General features: G+C 41.8%; 1 protein-coding gene across 1 annotated transcript in view; it reads left to right on the top strand.

Moving 5' to 3' along the window:
- Nucleotides 1–20,018, top strand: part of IGF2BP3 (insulin like growth factor 2 mRNA binding protein 3) — a 123,383-nt gene that overhangs the window by 92,323 nt on the left and 11,042 nt on the right. The window contains exons 4-9 of the mRNA XM_077491290.1: nucleotides 8,557–8,608; nucleotides 8,698–8,761; nucleotides 12,455–12,769; nucleotides 13,802–13,936; nucleotides 15,948–16,070; nucleotides 16,155–16,290. Coding sequence (XP_077347416.1) covers nucleotides 8,557–8,608; nucleotides 8,698–8,761; nucleotides 12,455–12,769; nucleotides 13,802–13,936; nucleotides 15,948–16,070; nucleotides 16,155–16,290 — 825 coding nt within the window. The remainder of the gene's footprint in view (nucleotides 1–8,556; nucleotides 8,609–8,697; nucleotides 8,762–12,454; nucleotides 12,770–13,801; nucleotides 13,937–15,947; nucleotides 16,071–16,154; nucleotides 16,291–20,018) is intronic.

Raw genomic sequence — 20,018 nt, 5'->3', positions numbered from 1 at the left:
TAAAACTAGGTTGGCATTGGTATGGCCAGCCCAAGGGGGTTCCTACACCTTGATACTTTTTTTTTATTTTTTTATTTTTTATTGCTTTCTGCATACATGTAGGTATAATCTTTTACTGTTGCTTACAGCAGCTTTATTGTTGGCAAGCTGTACTTGTATTTTGGCTGAGCATATGCTATATTATAGTGCCGATATGTTCTGTGAAGTTACCATTCTGTTGTATCTGTTGCATCCCATTTAAATAAAGAAACAAGCTTTAGTGTATTCATAGTGTAGAAAATAACTTTTCTACAGAAGATTGACACTCGGGAGTCGATTTTACTAAAGGCAAAGGGCAGTTGCTCCAGAGCTTGGTAAAATAGGCAAGTCTTCACTTTGCAAAGAATAGCCAATTGTGTTCAAGGGTTTTTTTTTTTTGCTTTTTTTTTTTTTTTTTTTTTTTTTATATTGCATTTTTGCTCGCATGTGATTGAATGATGGAGGTCAGCAGAGCTTCTGCTTATTTACTATGCTCTGGGGCAACTGCACTTTGCAAGTGCACAGTCTATTTGCCTTTAGTAAATCAACTACAAGATGTCATTGTGGGTATAGGAGGAGATGCAAACTGCTGTAAAGAAATCGTGGCTGTTTGATTTGTGCAAGACTGAAATATCATTTCTGGGTGGAGTTTCCCTTTTTAACATGTTTATATTGATTCAATGTGCTTATCCAAAAATATATTCTAAACACTGTATGCTAATTTGTAGCAAATCTGTGTGAGTACCAGGTAATTTAAGAACTATTAGTAGCTTTGAAAATCGTGTATTAATGGTGATTTAGTACCCCGGGGATAAGTCTGAAGCTTTCAGCTCAACAGTTACTTCACTCCACGGGAAAGATGGAAAAGTATAATGCCAATAAACAGGGTGGGGAAGGAAGAGGAGTGCTACTGCATATATTTTCAAGGGCTTCATCTCTCTAGTTGGAGTTTAATCTGGTTTCCCCCCCCCCCCCCCCCCACTTTGGTTTTAACTCCCTAATTTATCCAAGAAATAAACATTTAGGCCATTTACATAGTCGAGGCTAAACAGGCAGATAAAAAAATAATCGTAACCTTATACGCAGCTAGTGCAAAGGCTTGGGTTGGTCTTAAAGCGGTAGTAAACCCGCAATTTTTTTTTTTTTTTTTTTTTTTAACACCTGCAAAGCAAAAGGCATAATGAGCTAGTATGCACCGCATTCACAATGAGTGGTCTTAAAGCAGAACTTCAGTCTTCTTCTTCTTTTTTATTTTTTTTTTTTTGTTTTGTTTTTTTTTTCTTTCCAGCTATTAAATCTTCTCTTGTTTGGATAGTAATTTTTTTTTTTTTTTTTTTTATGCCAGTAAATACCTTTTTATACAGCCCACTTCCTGTTTCTTGTCTGGGGGGGAAAAATTCTAGGCTTATGACACCATGCTCAGTCTCGCTCACACTTGTGAAAGTTTGCCAGGAAGGGAGGGGGAAATGAGTCTTAAGAGGGCCAATGAGAGTTGTGGAGGTGTGTGTGTGTGTAAATCCAGGAAGTGAACTGGCAGCAGCTTTTGATATATATATTTTTATTTTTTTTCAGAAAATTGTTTTTATTGTACAAAAAAAACTATAAAATTACAACTTCCCGGATTAGGAAAATAGGCACATTCAGTGCCTTACGAGCAGTTGGAGATAAAGTAGGGAGGGGGCATTGATCCAAAAATTGCACCAACTCCTCTGAAAGAGCTCTGTGTTGCAGAGTAACATGAGGAGTATTTCCAGTCGGGGTACCTGTCCCTCCACACATCTCCTATACCGAGCTCTGTAATTAGCCCAGCGAACGACGTATGACCAGAGGGGTCTACTTTACGTCCATTGTGATGCAACCATTTATCCAGTTTTCTATCTAGAAGGTTATTAAAGTCTCCCATGACCCAAACGGGTACAGTGGGATATGGTGCAATAAATTGAGCTAGGCAGTTCAGGCTCTGGGAAGAGAAGGGTGGAGGGACATACATTGGCAACAATATGTAGAAAACCATCAAGTTTACGTAGCAAAAAAAAAAAAACCTGCCCTGATCGTCTACCCGTGAATGCACCAGACTAAAAAACAGTGTGAGATATTGGAAAGCTAGCTCCTCTGGAGTAGGGTGGAGTGAAACTGTACAGGATAGTTACGGGTCCTTTAGCATAGAGTAGTCGGCTGGAGGTGTCTCCTGCAGACACACCACCGCAGAACGATATAATTTAAGAGCTGAGAAAACCAGTCGCTTTACTCCATCCCTCAGCCCCCTCACATAACATGAAATCAGATTATATTCAACCGCTATAAGGGCGCATAAAGGACTGGTAGCAGTCAGGCAAAGAGATGTACTAAGAGCATGTTTGCAAACATTATAGGTATTAAGCAATTAAGTGTATACATTTGTTGCCTACAGAGACCGAAGCAGGTCTAGATATACATCACAGCAGCATGCATAGTCTGGCTGTTGGGGAGGAGGACAAGTAAAGGGATTAGTAGACAGTCACACAGTTCACATTGGGAGGCACATCTCCGCTTTGGACCAACAGAGCCCAACGTAGAAAAACAAAAACACATAAAGGGCAACAGCATCCCCATAGAACTCGGGGAGCAAACTTGAGTGGAACGTCCATGCGGGATAAAGGTTGAGTGGGAGGCCCCAACGTTTGAGTCACCCTGCGAGCCGAAGGGACTTGTAAATTCCACTTAAAGAAATAAGTCAAATATAGAGCGCAAAGTGCATCTACACCACTGGGTATACAATTCCCAGGGCAATGGGTTGGTGCAGCTGGTATCCCAGTGCTGCTACTACAAGGAGATAAAGCAAGCAGAGCTTCCTAGATCAATCGTGCCCATGTTTCCGCAGGGGCTTTTCCATCTGATCCAGCCAGTCACACCACAGCAGTGTTGTCAAAAAATGGGGTTCCTCATTGGCTGCAACCCACAGCTGAGCAGGGTATAACAAGGTGTAGGTAACCTCAAAGCTCCTGAGCCGATTCTTTACCTCGAAACTTTGCCCGTTTTCTTTGGAGTTCTGCTGAAAAATCAGGGAAGAATGAAATCCGGACATCGGCATAACCTCTCCCTTGGTTCTGGCCAGGTAAAGAGCAGCATATCCATCTTTGAAATTCAAGAATTTAAATGCGTACGGTCTTGGCAGCTCACCAGGGTGAGGAGGTCTGGCAGGTACACAATGAGCTCTTGCCACAGCAAACAGGTGAGAGAAGGCATCTTTGCCAAAGGTCTCAGTGGGCCACCTTTCAATAAGTACCCTTCACTACAGCGCCTGTAAAAAGCGGCTCCATTCACTCTGGAGCTGTGTGCTGGCAGGGCGTCAGAAAAAGTCCTGCCAGCAGCTTCTTTGGAGCGGTGAACTCACAGCTCCTCCACTGCTGCTCCCCAATGGGGCAGCGCTGCGATACCGCCGGAAAACGCTGATCCGGTGGCATTTTGCGGGTGGATTTATCTCCTTGGCCGCTAGTGGGGGGGGGGGTTAAAACTGCCCAGCTAGCGGCCGAGTAGCACCGGTAATGTGGTGCTAAAATAGGGCTGCTTTACCACTGACGCCTGTGGCAGCTCGGTGTGAAAGTCCTCCTAAAGGCAACAGGGTATTTCCCTTCAGACCTCTCTGGTATACCCACAGCCCGCACATTGTTCCTTCTAAGCCTCTTCTCCATATTTTCCAAGTGTGCAGCATGGATGGAGGTCAGGTTTTGCACTTGGCGTACCTTGCATTGTAATGGTGCCACATCCTCTATGGCGCTCCTGTGCCCTTCCAGGGCTGCAGTGCAGTCCCTCAGCTTTTGCATGTCTTGTCCGATCAGAGCAACCTCCAGCTTCACTCCTTTAAATTCTGTGGTCAGATTAGTGGGATTAGCATTGCAGGATGAGCTTGCAAGAAAGATTTCTTAGTGGGCTCTGGGTCTTGAGTGTCAGGTGCAGTGGGATCCCTGTCTGTGTTCAGAAGTGCTGGAGTACTTCCCAGAGAAGTTCCGCTGGGTCCTCAGCCCATTTCTGCTCTGTCTCATTCTCCACAGGGGGATCAGGATCTGTCCCTGCTGCACCGCTGGTCCCCTTAGCAGGGTTATCCTTGTGGTGGGACTTGGCAGCTTCTGGGCAGCTCCTTTTGCTGACCAGGGTGCTCGGCGACTTTCTTGGGCACCGTGGTCTGGGGCCGCTTGTAGATCTTTATCATGCCGAGACATGTCTGTTATGGCTAGGAATGATACCGATCGGTAGCCTGAGGTATACCGTGCACAGGGTTAGGCTGCAGCAGCGGAGGCAACGTGTGAGAGGGATAATACAGGGTGGAATTAAGGAGTCTTGGAGGAGCACGCCTTCAGTGCGTCCTCCACCTGTGCACCGCAAGCCCCCCCCCCAGCAGCTTCAGCTGCCCACAGTTAAAAATGTCTGCAGCCAGACTTGGTGGAGGGAGATTTCTGCAGCAGATTTGGCAAAAGAGAATCACAGTATATACAAATTTTGCAAAGTGCTTCTAGGGAAGCTTCAAAATGGCAAAAATGGTTTTTATTACAAATTATGTGAACAGCCTGCAGTTCCTCTTTAAGTCAGCGTACCATAACGCAGGGTTTATTTTTGTAATTGATCTGCTCTCCCAGTTCTAAGAAGGGAAGCACAGTTTGTATAGAAATGTGATTACAGATGTACTGTTGACCAAGTTGTATAGCTCTTCTAATTACGGCTTGTATTTAATAGCTGCCATTCATCGGATTCAAAGTTGAATTGCACATGGTTATTGATTTTGTCTGAGCTCTTGGTCCACATGCTTAGAGTAAGGCTGGCCATACATGGTCGAATTTCTAAAGAATTTTATTTTGAAATTCTGAAATTTTTATGATCCGATGACACCTTTGATTTCCAAATTCGACCAACCAAGCCTTCAATTTCACCTCCTGTTGCTACAGAAAAGCATTTTTGTGACTGGGAATCCTTTTTTTTTTTTCCTTTCCGAGAGTTTTCTTTTTTTGGACATGCACATTTCTTTTTCGATTAAATTTCTCGTAGGATCCTCCCATCAGTGATTAGAAAATTATTTGTTTTTCAAAAAATTTCCAACATGCCCGATTTCTCAAACTCGATGGCCGCATGAAAAACGGCTGTTGCTGCAGCCTACTAATATGAACGAAAATTCTTAGATAATTAGGTTTCGAAATTCAGCCCATGTGTGGCCTGCCTTAATTGGGGTTTACTTTTAAAAGTGATTTAACTTTTTAGAAACTCCCCTAAATGTATTTATTTTTTCTGCAGTAGAAGATGGTGTGTACATGCCTGTCCTTCCGACCATTCATGAAATGTTTTATGAAGCGCTACAACCATCTGAAGAATCACTTGCAGGTGTATCGTATGCCTGGTCCCCCAGTGTACCCTATTCCATCTGCTGGCTCCTTTGCCACTACAGGGTATGGCAGGGACACAGGCATTTGGCTCTCTCAGGTAGTGTGCAATGGTAGAGACTCTTTAGGTGGCTCTATTTCTCGAACTGTAAAGACTCCAGGAATAAAAAATGCAAGGTCTGCTTATGTTGCATACTGCTTAAACACCCCCCCCCCCCCCCCAAAAAAACAAAAAAAACACGAATGCTATCTTATTTTTTTTTCCCCCAAGAAAATGTACACCTGGCCTCCTCTGCTTCCTGCAGGATGTGGAGACATCCCTGCACCTCAACACCATATTCCAAGAAAACGCCAGTTCCTGAAATCCTTACTTGAAGATGCTCCAGAGCTGTGCTATAAAACCTTTTCTCGGGATATCCACTTCTTTGGCTTTCCAGCGAGAAGGCCCATTGAAGGCTCACGAGCTTGGCCAGCCAAGCGGTTGTTAGGAAAAATTGGTGCTCAGATGGTTTAGTAAACATGGTGTTCATTCTCTCACTATGCCTCCCCGAGAAGGATGCTTTTGATCCCACTTCTCCCCTTCAATAGAAGGCATGTGTAAGCTTGTACTTAAAGCGGAACGTCAGTCTTTTTTTTTTTTTTTTTTTTTTCCAACGTTCCATCTATTAAATCTTCTGCCCTTGTTTACTACTTTGGATAGTAAAACATTTTTTTTTCTGCCAGTAAATACCTTATACAGACCACTTCCTGTTTGTTAAAAAGTCTAGTGCCCCTGACACCGCTTCACATTCTCTTTCTGTGTCTCTCTCTTCTGTGTCTCTCTCTTCTGTGTCTCTCTCTTCTGTGTCTCGCGCTCACGCTCTCTGTCTCGCGCTCACGCTCTCTGTCTCGCGCTCGACGATCGCTTGATCAACTTGGGCTCAACCAGTCTACTGGATTTTCTGCTGTAACGATAATTTCTGTCTTTTCGCAGCAGGAACAATCGGCCCCCCACTATTTGAGGACAAGACAATGTCTTGGCAGGAGGGATTCCCCTAACAGCACTGTCTGCGCTGATGGGGGATTCATGCAAACATTCACACCAGAAAGGTTTCGCAAACCGCATTCCATGCACGTTTCCCACACCGTTTTCAAAATGCACTTCAGTTATGATCTGCATGTGTTGATGTTATGTTAAAGACACTCTTTAACACCATTCGCACCAGATCGAATGGTATAGAAGTACCATGTGGTCTGGTTGACGTCCTGGACTTTGAGTGGCAATATCTGAAAGATGCCTGCAGCTATAGGCATCATTCAGATATCCTTGTTTGCAGCTGATCGATTTTGTGCATCATAAGAATGATCATGGCATCAGTTTCTCCGCTTGGTCGTTCTTACAGGCAACAGGAGGGGACATCCCCTCCCACCGCCATCTGACATTATGGCTCGCGCTCAGAAGCAAATGCACACGTTGTTTTTTTTTTTTTTTTTTTTTTTTTTTTTTTTATCCAAACAGGTATATTAAAACTTTCAATGATATTTTAACAACTAAAAGGAAGCAAATGAGCGACATTCATTGATAAGGTTATCTTGTACATGAACATAACCCAAAGATGACAAATAACTCGTAACCATTAGATTGGCCTCCTGCTCAGTGCCCTGACTGTTTTAGGCTGATCTCTGGTTGAAATAACTATGCATAGTTGAAAATAAAGTCGTAAGGTATTTGGGCTGGAGTTTTTCTCTGTATGTGTTGGCTAATATATTGCAAAAATGTGGAACAAACCAAACGCAGCAGATGAGCGATTAGTCTGAGTCTTTAGAATAGTCAGGCTGATGAAAAGCACCTCTGATTGGATTCTGTGGTTAATGGCACACAGCTGCTGTGTAAGGGCCTTGAATATGGTATGCTCAGATATATACATTATGAATAGTATTTGCCTTGGATTGCAGTTCCTGATCATCTTCTGACTCCAAGGTCTCTATAGTAAATCCTGCTATGGCCACTAAATATTTCAATTTTATGTGAAATGCTGTGCAAACCTTTTGCACTGGATTAGTGTTAAGCACCTTGCTGCCGGCTGATCCTTTTCATACAATGCACAAAGAAGGCAAGGTCAGCCACTCACTCCTGCCATAGGCCTTGAGAGCTTCCAGTCATGTGCATTCTAAGCTTTCCTTTGACTCACAGATACAAAAATTCAGTGTTCCCAAACTATGACGCCATAAAACAAGGAACTTGTCATATGATTCTTTGAAAAGAAAAAAAAAAAAAATTTCCATTTGAACGCTGTAGGCAGACCAGAGCTGAAATGTATTTAGGCCTCCAAATCAAGGTGAAACCAATATTTTGTATATGATCTCCTTGTTCTGTCTGCTGCAAGATGCATTTTTTCATTATCCTCTGAAATGTAGTTCCTGTGTGGATATTATGTTACCATGTCTTCAGTAGTGTCCCCCCCCCCCGACCACCACCACCGGCAGAGAACTCCTTTGTTCTGTATTTAGGGAATCCTGCGCCTAATCGCTTTCCTTTTTGGCAAAGAAGTTTCCGTCTGTTGCTCAGCCCCTGTCCTCCCCTAGTCTCCGTTTTCACATTTAAAGGCAGCTGCAGCCTTGTAGCTGGTAGTAAAACCCCAGCACTTGGTAGCTACCCAATAAGAATGAGGCATGTGGAATGTGAAGAAGTCTATCCCATGTGCAGGCCTTCCCAACCCCCCCTTCTGTAATGTATAGATCCATACATCCTCTAGGCACAAAGGCCTTAAGCCAATGTGTTTTAGAAATAAGAAGTAATTTGATATCTCGTGCGCAGCCATTTTATTTTTACTATAGGAACAAATATATGTGAGCTATTTCTATTCATGCCATTTTTTTCCTTTATCCAACAAGGAAGATGGATCTCCTCCCCAGCCTCTTGACAAATTACTCAGCAGCGTTGTTGCTTTTCATTACATTCTTTGTGTTTCAGTTTGATTGTACCAATATTAGTAAGACTAGAGATAAAGCATGAACATAATTACGCTCTTATTGATTGGTGAAGGCAGCCATGCATATCTAGTTGCATTGTGATCTTATAAATCAATTTATGTGACAAGCTACATTTACTTATAGTCATTAAAAATGAATGCATCTCTTTTCAGCAACATAGAAAATAATATATGAAGTTTACTCTGTAGCCTTTACCTTGTATTATTTTATTCTTTAGGTTCTGGACAGCCTCTTAGCCCAATATGGAACAGTGGAAAACTGTGAGCAAGGTATGAATGGTGTGAGCAATAACCTTGATTGACAATATATTGGAGGTGTGCTCATTTATTTATTTTCTACTTTCTCTTTATATCCACAGTGAACACTGACACGGAGACTGCAGTAGTGAATGTAACCTATGCCAATAAAGAACACGCTAGACAGTAAGACCTTGCTGTACCATATTTTCTTCTTTCTCTATCGAGTGCTCTCACTCAATCTGTCTAACGTGTTTTTATACTTAACTACATTATGAGAATTTTAATTTCCTCGTATCACAACCACTTCAGGCTCTTTTAGTTATGTTTAGTATAGACCTAAAGGGGTTGATTTACTAAAATGGAAGAGCGCAAAATCTGGTGCAGCTCTGCATAGAAACCAATTGGCTTCCAGGTTTTTTTGTTTTTTTTTTTGTCAAAAGCTTAATTAACCAACTGAAGTTAGGAGCTGATTGGCTACCATGCACAGCTGCACCAGATTTTATACTTTCCAGTTTTAGTAAATCAACCACAAAGCGTCATTCATTCTTTTGTTTTGAAACAGTGTAATAAATTTGCTTTCATTGCCAGGAGATCGCCACTGATCTGTTTTTGGAACAGAGCACCCCATATAGAAAGCAATGCTGTACTGTCACACTAACCTCCTGTGACCCATAGATCTTAGAGGAAGTAAAGCCGTTCTAAAAAAAAATAAACACCCTGCAAGACAAAGGCATAATGAGCTAGTATGCATAGCATACAAGCTTATTGTGAATTACCTCAGATCTAAGCCCCTGCAGATACCCGGAGTGACTTCCATATATCGCGGCTCCGGCGTTTGACTGTCTGGGGCCGCAATGACGTCACTCCCGCACATGCGCGCGGGAGCCATCAGTGACGGCACAATCCCATTCATTAAACTGCATGCTCAGTGCGCCTGCACCATTGTCTAGGGTGCGCATGTGCCGTAGACATCGGTGCCGTCTTTCTTGCAAATATCTCCTTAATCGTGTAGGTTAAGGAGATAGTTCTTGCACCTACAGGTAAGCCTTAATCTAGGCTTAACCGTAGGTTAAAGTGGTCTGTAAGGGTCCTTTCACACAGGGCGGATCAGTGCTGATCCGCCCCGTGGATATCCACTTGCTCAGCGGGGATCGCCGGAGCAATCTCCGCTGAGCAGAAGGATGACAGGTCTATCTCTGCACACTGCGCAGCGACGGACCTGTCACAGCGCCACGCTCCCCTATGGGTGATCGGGTGACGACGGACCTCAGTGTTTACAACCACTTTAAATTAGGCCTGCCTGTTCCTCTACACTAAACCTACAGTGACTTTTATTAAGACTTTCACCTTTCTTAATGTCCCCCTTTTTTTGTTTCATTTTTTTTTTTTGCAGGTAAAAAAATAAAAATAAAATAAAATAATAAAAAATAAAATAAAATCAAGGAGCATGTAAAGCATTGCAGCTGCAATCGGCAGATCACAGGTGCAATTTCAGGCTTCTGCAGACTGTGTAGCTGACTGCCCATACCTTGTAAGGAGAGGCAGTTACTGAATGACAGGAAGAATAAATTTACTAGAGCGCTCACCTGCACCCTGGTAGTTCATTGAACAGTACAAGCCATTAGCCACAAAGGCTGTCAGTACCTATATCTCATTCATTCATAGAACTCTAATGAGGCTGTGTGGGTGGAGCCAGCCCTCTGTCACAATTAGAAGGGAGATTGGGGTGGGGCTGCAGCAGTGGAGACCTGTTACATATGCCACCCTAAAAATGGGAGGGGGCGCATGTAACATGTTTCCAAAGGTGAACTTATCCTTTAAAGCACGTTCACATTACCACATTGCAGAAGCAAACCGTAAGGCTAGGTTCTCACACCTATGCGTGTGGGTGTGGGAATTGCATCTGCACACACCTGCAGCCAAATTGCGCTGCTCTTAGATGCATGCTGAATAGCACCCTTGTGTATCTTGGAACACAACCGGAGTGCAGGAACAACAGGGAAATCACATGGGTCACCTGCGGCTGCATTTTTGCATGCATTTTTTTTTTTTTTAGAAACGGGCACAGCAGCCCATTCATTTGAATCGGCTGCTGTGCCCACGCAAACGCGGCCTGCACTAAACATGGTGTGAACCCAAGGTAAAAGTGTTCTTTAATTTGAATGACACCCCAACACACTTTCAAAATGTATTTGTACAGTGCAAAAAAAAAAGCATGATGGATGTTTGAAGTGAAATATGCCCAAATATTTTTAAATGGGTGCATTGCAGTCACTTTTCATACTCTCCTCTCCTGTCCCAAGATGCTCTACAGCGAAGACTAGCCTTTCGGAGCTGAAACACAATAGCATTGCCAGAATCCCAGCACCAGGGTCTTTGGATATCTCGTGGACCTTTTTGACATCTTAAAGTCCAGCCTTGAGAGTTCAAATTGTTTGCATATCCTCACTAATGTGGTTCTATTCTTAATAACATAAAGTGAATACATAGTAAAGAAGAGTGGGGCTATCGTAATGCCACAGTTTTGCTGACCTGCGTACTGGAAGTATAGAGCCACTGACAGTTTTGTGCCGGACTCCTTATTGTGTTCTGCATTAGGTTTAGTATTTTTAATAGCCGTTCACATCAGTATAACAAGTACTCCATGGTCTAGCTGCAGAAAACTTCTACCAGTCCTTCTGAAATGCCTCCCTAGAGTACCGTGAACAATGGATGAATTTCCAGCTTCTTTCACAAACTGGTTAATTTAATATGTGCCAAGCACTACAAGATTTCAGCTTGCTGTAGTCAAATCCTTAAGGACAAATTGTGAATGCTATCTATACTTTATGCAGAGTCACCGCACTTTTGTGTGTTCGACACAGGTGTGTGACAAGCTAGAAGCCTGCAAAACCAGCACTATTCGTGTTGACAAGTTTTGTTAAACACTTTGCACTCTGTTTTTTAAGTGCAGTTAAAACAAATACTTTTAAAATCCTACATTTGCATGTGCAAAAGCAATACTAAATGTGCTTAGTTACCTTTTATAGAGTCTAAGGTTTCATTAAAGTGAAGCGGTCACACAACATCTGCTCCATTATAATGAGTGTTGTGCCACCTTGTGGCAAACATAAGTTTTGCTTGCAGGATACAAATGGCTCTGGGTTTGCCGTAATCCATGCGCAGAAGGACTTGACAATCATACAGCTATTACCAAGCTGTCCATATAAAATGCATACTTGAAAGTAACCTGTAGTAATGGCCAAAAAAAACAATTTAAAACAGAAATTTTTATCACACAGAAAAATTGTCAGCAACCATTTTTAATGCAAAAGTTTTAAAGTGTTCAAAGTTTTGAATGCAAAATTATGACATTATTAGCTTATACATATTTTTGTCATGAACCCATTTTCTATTTTTGTAAGACTACAGGATTTTTAAATACACTTGAAATGTGAGCGTTAATTTACACAGCATGATGCAGCTTCCTTTCATGCAATTAGGAGAATAGAGAAGCATTCTAGAATTGGGGTCAAAGTTCATGATCCCTTAGGCCATCAGCATTTTAGAGATGACTAGCACTTGTTATGCAACTGGAAATTGAGGTATTTAAAACAATTTTTAAAATTGCTCACTTAAACAGAAAAACATAAATACATAAAACATCTAATCTCATTTTGTGTGCTTCCAAAAGCCATGAGAATTAGAGATTGCCACCACTTGTTATGACGAAAAACTGCCATGTTAAAAAAAAAGTATATAAATTGCCTGTGTATCGCTACAGGAAAACAAAACCTATATTGCAATAATAACTATCTCCTCTTCTCCTATGTTAGGTAATGTGTACGATAAATGTCTCAAAATGTCTATTTTTATGTCTCTTCTTCCAAAAACTAGGGGGCTTGAAAAATTAAACGGATACCAGCTCGAAAACTATTCCCTTAAAGTGACTTATATTCCTGATGAGATGGCAGCCCAGCAACCACCCACCCAGCAGCTACAGCCTCAGCCGCAGCAGCAACAGCATCCTCAGGGGAGACGTGGGTTTGGTCAAAGAGGACCGCCAAGGCAAGGTTCTCCTGGGGCTGCTGCAAGACCTAAACCCCAGTCCGAGGTCCCACTGCGTATGCTGGTTCCTACACAGTTTGTAGGAGCCATTATTGGAAAGGAGGGCGCCACAATCAGAAATATTACTAAACAGACTCAGTCAAAGTAAGTTTTTAGTTTGATTTTTTTTTTTTTTCTTTTCTTTTAACAAATTCCTCTATTTTGCCGGTTACAAAAAATGTTCAAGTACAGATCTTTAAACCCTGGGATTGTCCAGTGTGGCTCATCTGCACTCTGGTATGAAGACACCCTAGGGCAGTGATGGCGAACCTTGGCACCCCAGATGTTTTGGAACTACATTTCCCATGATGCTCAGCTACATTGCACAGTGCACGAGCATCATGGGAAATGTAGTTCCAAAACATCTGGGGTGCCAAGGTTCGCCATCACTGCCCTAGGGCTTTGAATGTCTGGCTGCCAAAGGGCAGCAGTCCCAGGTATACAAAGGATATTTTGAGCATTTGCCTGAATATTTATGGTGCATGTCAATGGATTGTCATCCTTTTTGCTTATAGAATAGGATTAAGTTAATACTCTACTTTTTTGTTGCATTGAATGATTCCCTTCTTTGGAAAGCATAAAACACTTTGATGCCAGCTATTTTGCAGAAACCTCAGGTATTTGTGGCCACCTAGCACTGGTGTTTCTAACCTTGAGAACTGTTGGCAGTTTTTGTGTACTGTATCTTAGGATCATCAGATCCAGACTCTGGCAACTATGGCACCCCTAACAGTATAGCCATTAGAACTGGTGAAAATCCATATTCTTGCGTCACAGGGCTTAAACGCAGACTGTTGATGAAGTATGCAATTGGAGAAATTCCCCACACAAATGTTTGCTTCAGATTTCTCAAGCATGTAAAGAAAATGTAAAGATAAACTATTTGGCACATGAATGGATGATTTGAACCTATTGTTTCATAGGCCAGGGCTCTGCGAGCACTCCAACCTTATTACTGATGTCTGTTAACCTAGACTTTACATACGTAGGTCTTTGTAAACTGATGGGGGGGGGGGGGGTGCATGTATATTGCCTCAGCCGAAAAAGTGATCTCCAGATGTAGTTGTACAAATTGCTTTCTAATGTGCTATTGCTTCTAATTTTTAAAGTTTAATCTGCGGCTTTTTTCCTTCTCAGAATTGATATTCACCGTAAAGAAAATGCTGGTGCTGCGGAGAAACCCATTACTATTCACTCAACTCCCGAAGGCTGTTCAACAGCTTGTAAAATAATTATGGAAATCATGCAGAAGGAAGCTCAGGATACCAAATTGTAAGTGAAGAGCATGAGGTGTAAATTGACAAAGTAGTGTGGTGTGCTGACTGCTACATTGTAAGTTGGCAACAGAAGACCTGTGTCAAACCTACTCTGAAGTATTCATTTTTGTTTAATGGGTTACTGCTTGATGTATTAGTATGTAACCTTTTTAATGTCATCTTGTATTCTATGGACGGCTTTACGAAATCTACAACCAGTAATACACGACATGTCCTAGCAGTGTATGAGAACTTGCATTGCTAAGCATTTTATGTAGGGATCATAGGCTGGGTTATAGTTGTACCATTGGAAATCTAAGCCACCTTTTTATGTGCTCTTCTGCTACCCTAAGGCCAGGGCCCATGGTCCATGATCCCAGCCAGGGTAAGGTGTACAACAGCTGCCAGTTCAGCAGATGAAGTTGTGGGCACCTACAAAAATTGTCTTTAATTCTCATTTAAATCTAAAATCAGGTCAGTTCTGTGTATATGTGTAGCATATCTGTATTCCCCCCCCCCCCCCCCAACCTGTAAATTAACCGTCAGTCATCAGTCAAGAGGGATCCACTTGTTTGCTGGCAGCTTATAACCTAGAGGTTTGGAAGATGAAGCATGCTGTCTTCTAGATAAATGAGATGTTTATACTGATGCTATGTTTTGCATTATGCACTGGTGACCTAAAGCTGCCCATAGATGTGTGTGTGTTTTTTTTATTTTTTTCCCCATCAGCCAGAGTGCTGATCAAAAAAAAATTGGATTCCTTATCCATACAAACAAGGTAGATGGAGAAATCCTCCCTGCTGTCATTCTGTATACCGACAATCGCTAGCCAGGGAGAGACTGTGAAATTTAAAAAGCCTATACCCTTGTCCTGCATACTGCTCTCAGAATACACTGCTCACCGCTGCAGCTGCTGACCGAATGAAAATTTTCCATCAATCCAGTTCTACAGAAGTTGCTTGTTAGATAAACGTCTGTTGAGCTAGAATGGTTATAGAGGCATTGATATTTGCCCGGTTTCTGCCAGATTTCACCTTCTACATGCTTCTTCCAGGCTAGCGACTTGCAGCCAGGTTTAGGATGATGACCATGCCTGCACCTTTTGAGCATGACATTTGCAATGGCACCTCCATTACATCTACCCTCGTAAATTGGGTTTAAATTAGAAAGATGTATCTTGGTTTTGAAATGGGTTAAAACCAGATGTGTATAAACATCAGGCAGCTAAATGGAGGTAAAAACATTCTTAAACCGTCCACAAACCTGCATGCAGTAAATGCTGCATTGAGTGCAGTAAAACTTTTAAGCTGCAACAGGAATACGCAGAAGGCTGCACCCTTCTTCTTTTTTTCTTTTCTTTTCTTTTTTTTTTTTTTTTTTTTTTTTGGCACAGGTGATTTAATAAAGCTCCTTTTCATGTTTAAAGAATAATGTTTTTCAAATAAAATTTTTTGTTTCTGTCAGTGCTGGCTGCAATCAGTAACCCCCATTTGAAAGGGGAAATGGTACCTAATTCAACCTTCTTTGAGACCTCTGCCTCAGCCTATTCAAAATAAAGATAGGTGTATTTGGATCTTATCATGAGATAAGAAAAATCAAAAGTCCCTATCCACATACTTGGCCATAACTCAGTCAGAGGGAGGAGAAAAAAAAGATTCATCCATTCACACTAACAAGTTGGAGGCATCCCACCACTGGGATATTGTGTTCTGACAGGTGCATCTGCTGCTGTCGGAGTACACTGATCAGTGACTGCAGCTGATTGTCGGCAGCTGCTGATTGAGGAAACATTTTAAACGTGTCCTTTCGATAGAAGTTGATCAAACTTCTGGTGAGTGGGAACAGCCACATACTGATCGAAATTCATCTGGGCCCTGCTTAACCCACTGAATTTCGATCAGTGTATGGCCAGTTTAAGTCAAAGACTCAAAGTATTAATGGTTTGAAAGCCAGGCAGTGGGTGCATTTGTTTGCTTTCATGTTTAAAGCTACTGGTTGTCCTAACTTTGGTAATCTTCTGTTTCTAGCACTGAAGAGATTCCCTTAAAAATTTTAGCACATAACAACTTTGTTGGCCGTCTCATCGGCAAAGAAGGGAGAAACCTGAAGAAAATTGAGCAGGATACAGACACAAAAATCACAATTTCTCCGTAAGTTTAGCAAGACTAGCCTGGTATTGTATGCTTGGTTTAGGCTATATCAGACAATTAACATTTTATTTTTGATGGCCCTAGACTGCAGGACTTGACACTATATAATCCTGAGCGGACTATTACAGTAAAAGGCAGCATTGAGGCGTGTGCCAAAGCCGAGGAAGAAATAATGAAAAAAATCAGGGAGTCCTACGAAAATGATATTGCAGCTATGAATGTAAGTGATTGTTCAGCACGTTCTGGGTGGGAGGTGGAAATGTATTCCTGTAACATTGTACAGAGTTTAGCATGAAGCTGGAGCGGAAATGACCCAACATGAATGGAATGATGCTGCAGATTCTCGGACTTTCTAGAGCGCTAATCTTAGAGCAGCAATGCTCTTTAACTCTTTGTCTCCAGCCTCTCCTGCTATGCTTGGTGGTATTAATGTTAGTTTAAAAATTAATTACTTCATCATTCCTATCACTGCGTGCCTTCACTTTGCTCAGTCAAAACCTAGTCTATTGGTACAGTTGTGTGTGTGTGTGGTGTTGGTTTTTTTTTTTTTTTTTTTTTTTTTAATGCAACCAAGCCACAAACATTGTGAAAACGGCTAATGGTTAACAGTGCTTGCAAGGTGGAAATAACTCCTACCTGTGTGTTTTGAATCCCTTAAATGTGCGTGGAAAAAGAAGTAAAAAAAAAAATAACAAAGTGGAAAGTCAAACTTGTCACAACTAGGATGGTCTGACATAGCCTTATTTATTAGGGTGATGCAAAATGCAGAAAGTTGCAGTCAACAAACTGTATTGTTGTGCTGTAATTGTGCTGCCCCCCCCCCCCCCCTCTACACTGTAAAACGCTTCGTAAACTGTTGGCGCTATATAAATCGTGATTAATAATAAACATCTTCTTTCTTTTTTTTTTTTTTTTTTTTTTTTTTTTTTGCTACGGTAAACTGGCGTGATTAGTTGCTGAAGGGTGCTGGGTTTTGCCTTTTGATAAATGACATCTGTTATAACACTGTTGCTGTTTTGTGGTTGATTTTATACAGACTCTGTTTAACATTAACATATCTAGTCATTTAAGCTAACCTTACAGTAGAAAACAAGGCCTGTTGATTACATCAGGCCTCGTCTCCCCTTTACAAACCAGTGTGTGACAGTAGTGAAAGAAAAAGGCACCTGTGGGTGTAAAAAAAATGTTGGCAAAAATACTTTACCTCTGGCTTCCATCTGCAGCGTTTAGGTGGGGGTGACATCATTCCTCCAACAAGGTCCTGTGAACAAGGAGGATCTCCTTCATTAAATTTTGGGTTAATTGCCATGGCCAGGGATTATGCTGGAAGGATAGTGATATCACTATCTGCAGTGTGGAATTTAGGGAGAGAAGAAATATTTCCTACAATTTTTTTTCTACCACTATCATACTGCAATTTGTAAAGGGGTACGGAGGCCTGATGTACCACTAGGTTCACACTTCCACATTTTTGCGCGGACACAGCAGTCCATTCAAATGAATGGGCTGCTGTGTCTGCGTTTCCGCAAAAAAGGGTGCCTGCGTCAGACTGGCAGCCCCGTGCGTCTCCCAAGAGCAGCATGATTTGGCTGCAGGTGTAAACCTAGCCACGAGCAGACCCCTCTTGGGGAAAAAAAGAGCCACAATAAATAGTTTGTGTAGAGACGGCCCAATAAAGTGTGTGTATACACACACACACTGTGGGGCAAAAAAAGTATTTAGTCAGCCACCAATTGTTTAAGTTCTCTCACTTAAAAAGATGAGAAAGACTTGTAATTGTCATCATAGGTATACCTCCACTATGAGAGACAAAATGTTGAAACAAATCCAGACAATCATATTGTCTCATTTTTGAAAGAATTTATTTGCAAATTATGGTGGAAAATAAGTATTTGGTCACCTACAAACAAGCAAGATTTCTGTCTCTCACAGACCTGTATCTTCTTCTTTAAGAGGCTCCTCTGTCCTCCACTCATTATCTGTCTTAATGGCTTCCTGTTTGAACTTGTTATCAGTATAAAAGACACCTGTCCACAGCCTCAAACAGTCACACTCCAAACTCCACTATGGTGAAAACCAAAGAGCTGTCAAAGGACACCAGAAACAAAATTGTAGACCTGCACCAGGCTGGGAACACTGAATCTGCAATAGGCAAGCAGCTTGGTGTGAAGAAATCGACTGTGGGAGCAATAATTAAAAAATGGAAGACATACAAGACCACTGATAATCTCCCTCGATCTGGGGCACCACGCAAGATCTCACCCATGGGGTCAAAATGATCACAAGAACAGTGAGCAAAAATCTCAGAACCCCACAGGGGGACCTAGTGAATGATCTGCAGAGAGCTGGGACCAATGTAACAAAGGCTACCATCAGCCACCAGGGACTTAGATCCTGCAGTGCCAGAAGTTTCTCCCTGCTTAAGCCAGTACATGACCGGACCTGTCTGAGGTTTGCTTGAGAGCATTTTGATGATCCAGAAGAGGATTGGGAGAATGTAATGTAGTCAGATGAAACCAAAGTAGAACTGTTTGGTTGCAATTCAGCATTCTCTCTCCTCCAAACACGATGAGTTGTGTTTCTACCAAAGAACACCATACCTACTGTGAAGCATGGGGGTGGCAACATCATGCTTTGGGGCTGTTTCTCTGCAAAGGGAACAGGACGGCTTATCCGTGTACATAAAAGAATGACTGGGGCTAATTTATCGTGAGATTTTGAGTTCAAACCTCCTCCCATCAGCAAGGGCATTGAAGATGAAACATGGCTAGGTCTTTCAGCATGACAGTGATCCCAAACACAACGCCCAGGCAAAGGAGTGGCTTCGTAAGAAGCATTTCAAGGTCATGGAGTGGCCTAGCCAGTCTCCAGATCTCAACCCTATAGAAAACCTTTGGAGGGAGTTGAAAGTCTGTGTCGCCCAGTGACAGCCCCAAAACATCACTGCTCTAGAGGAGATCTGCATGGAGGAATGGGCCAACATACCAGCAACAGTGTGTGACAACCTTGTGAAGACTTACAGAAAACGTTTGACCTCTGTCATTGCCAACAAAGGATATATAACAAAGTACTGAGATGAAATTTTGATATTGACAAAATACTTATTTTCCACCATAATTTTTAAATTCTTTCAAAAATCAGACCATGTGATTGTCTGGATTTGTTTCCACGTTTTGGCTCTCATAGTTGAGGTATACCTATGATGAGATATATGTATGTACACACACACACACACACACACACACACACACACACACACACACACACACACACACACACACATATATATATATATATATATATATATATATATATATATATATACACACACATTATGTGTGTGTGTGTGTGTATATATATAATGTGCGTATATATTTAATATTATACACACTATATAACTATAGATGGAGGCTACCATTACTGACGTTGCCTTCTGAAAATGCCAGTCATGCTGACCCTTTGAATTCAATACTTTGTGTTACTGTCCTGGTACACGTAAGATGAGGACAACTGACTTTAAGATTTGCATACTTGTTTTATGCCTTTTTAAGGGAAAGCTGTACCAATTTGTAAACTTTTCATAAATGGGCCAACCCCCACCTTAAATACAGCTCCCCAGCTGCTTGCTTACCTTTGTTCCAGAGCTGCAGCCTCCTCAAGTGTTTACAGTTTGTTTCGACAAAAGTCCTTTTCAGTGCTGGCTGTGCTTGTCCTTTAAGCCCCTATTGACTAAAATGTGTTGAGACTGCAGTTCTGTGGTTTATGGCTAAAGTCAATGGGGATTATGTGCCAAAGCATAGCCAATATTAAGAGATTTTTTTTGTGAGAACAGGCTGCAAACACTGAAGGAACTTAAAGGTTAGTGATTGGGGAGTACAATTTCTTTGGGTGGGAGGATCCATTTAGTGAAAGATGAGGTATACCTGTCCTTTAGAAAGCAACTTTTTT

The sequence above is a fragment of the Lithobates pipiens genome, unplaced genomic scaffold, assembly GCF_037356315.1.
Source record: "Lithobates pipiens isolate NorthernLeopardFrog02 unplaced genomic scaffold, aLitPip1_a1.2 Scaffold_19, whole genome shotgun sequence".
In the NCBI taxonomy this organism is placed as follows: Eukaryota; Metazoa; Chordata; class Amphibia; order Anura; family Ranidae; genus Lithobates; species Lithobates pipiens.
This window is presented reverse-complemented; position numbering and strand designations above follow the sequence as displayed.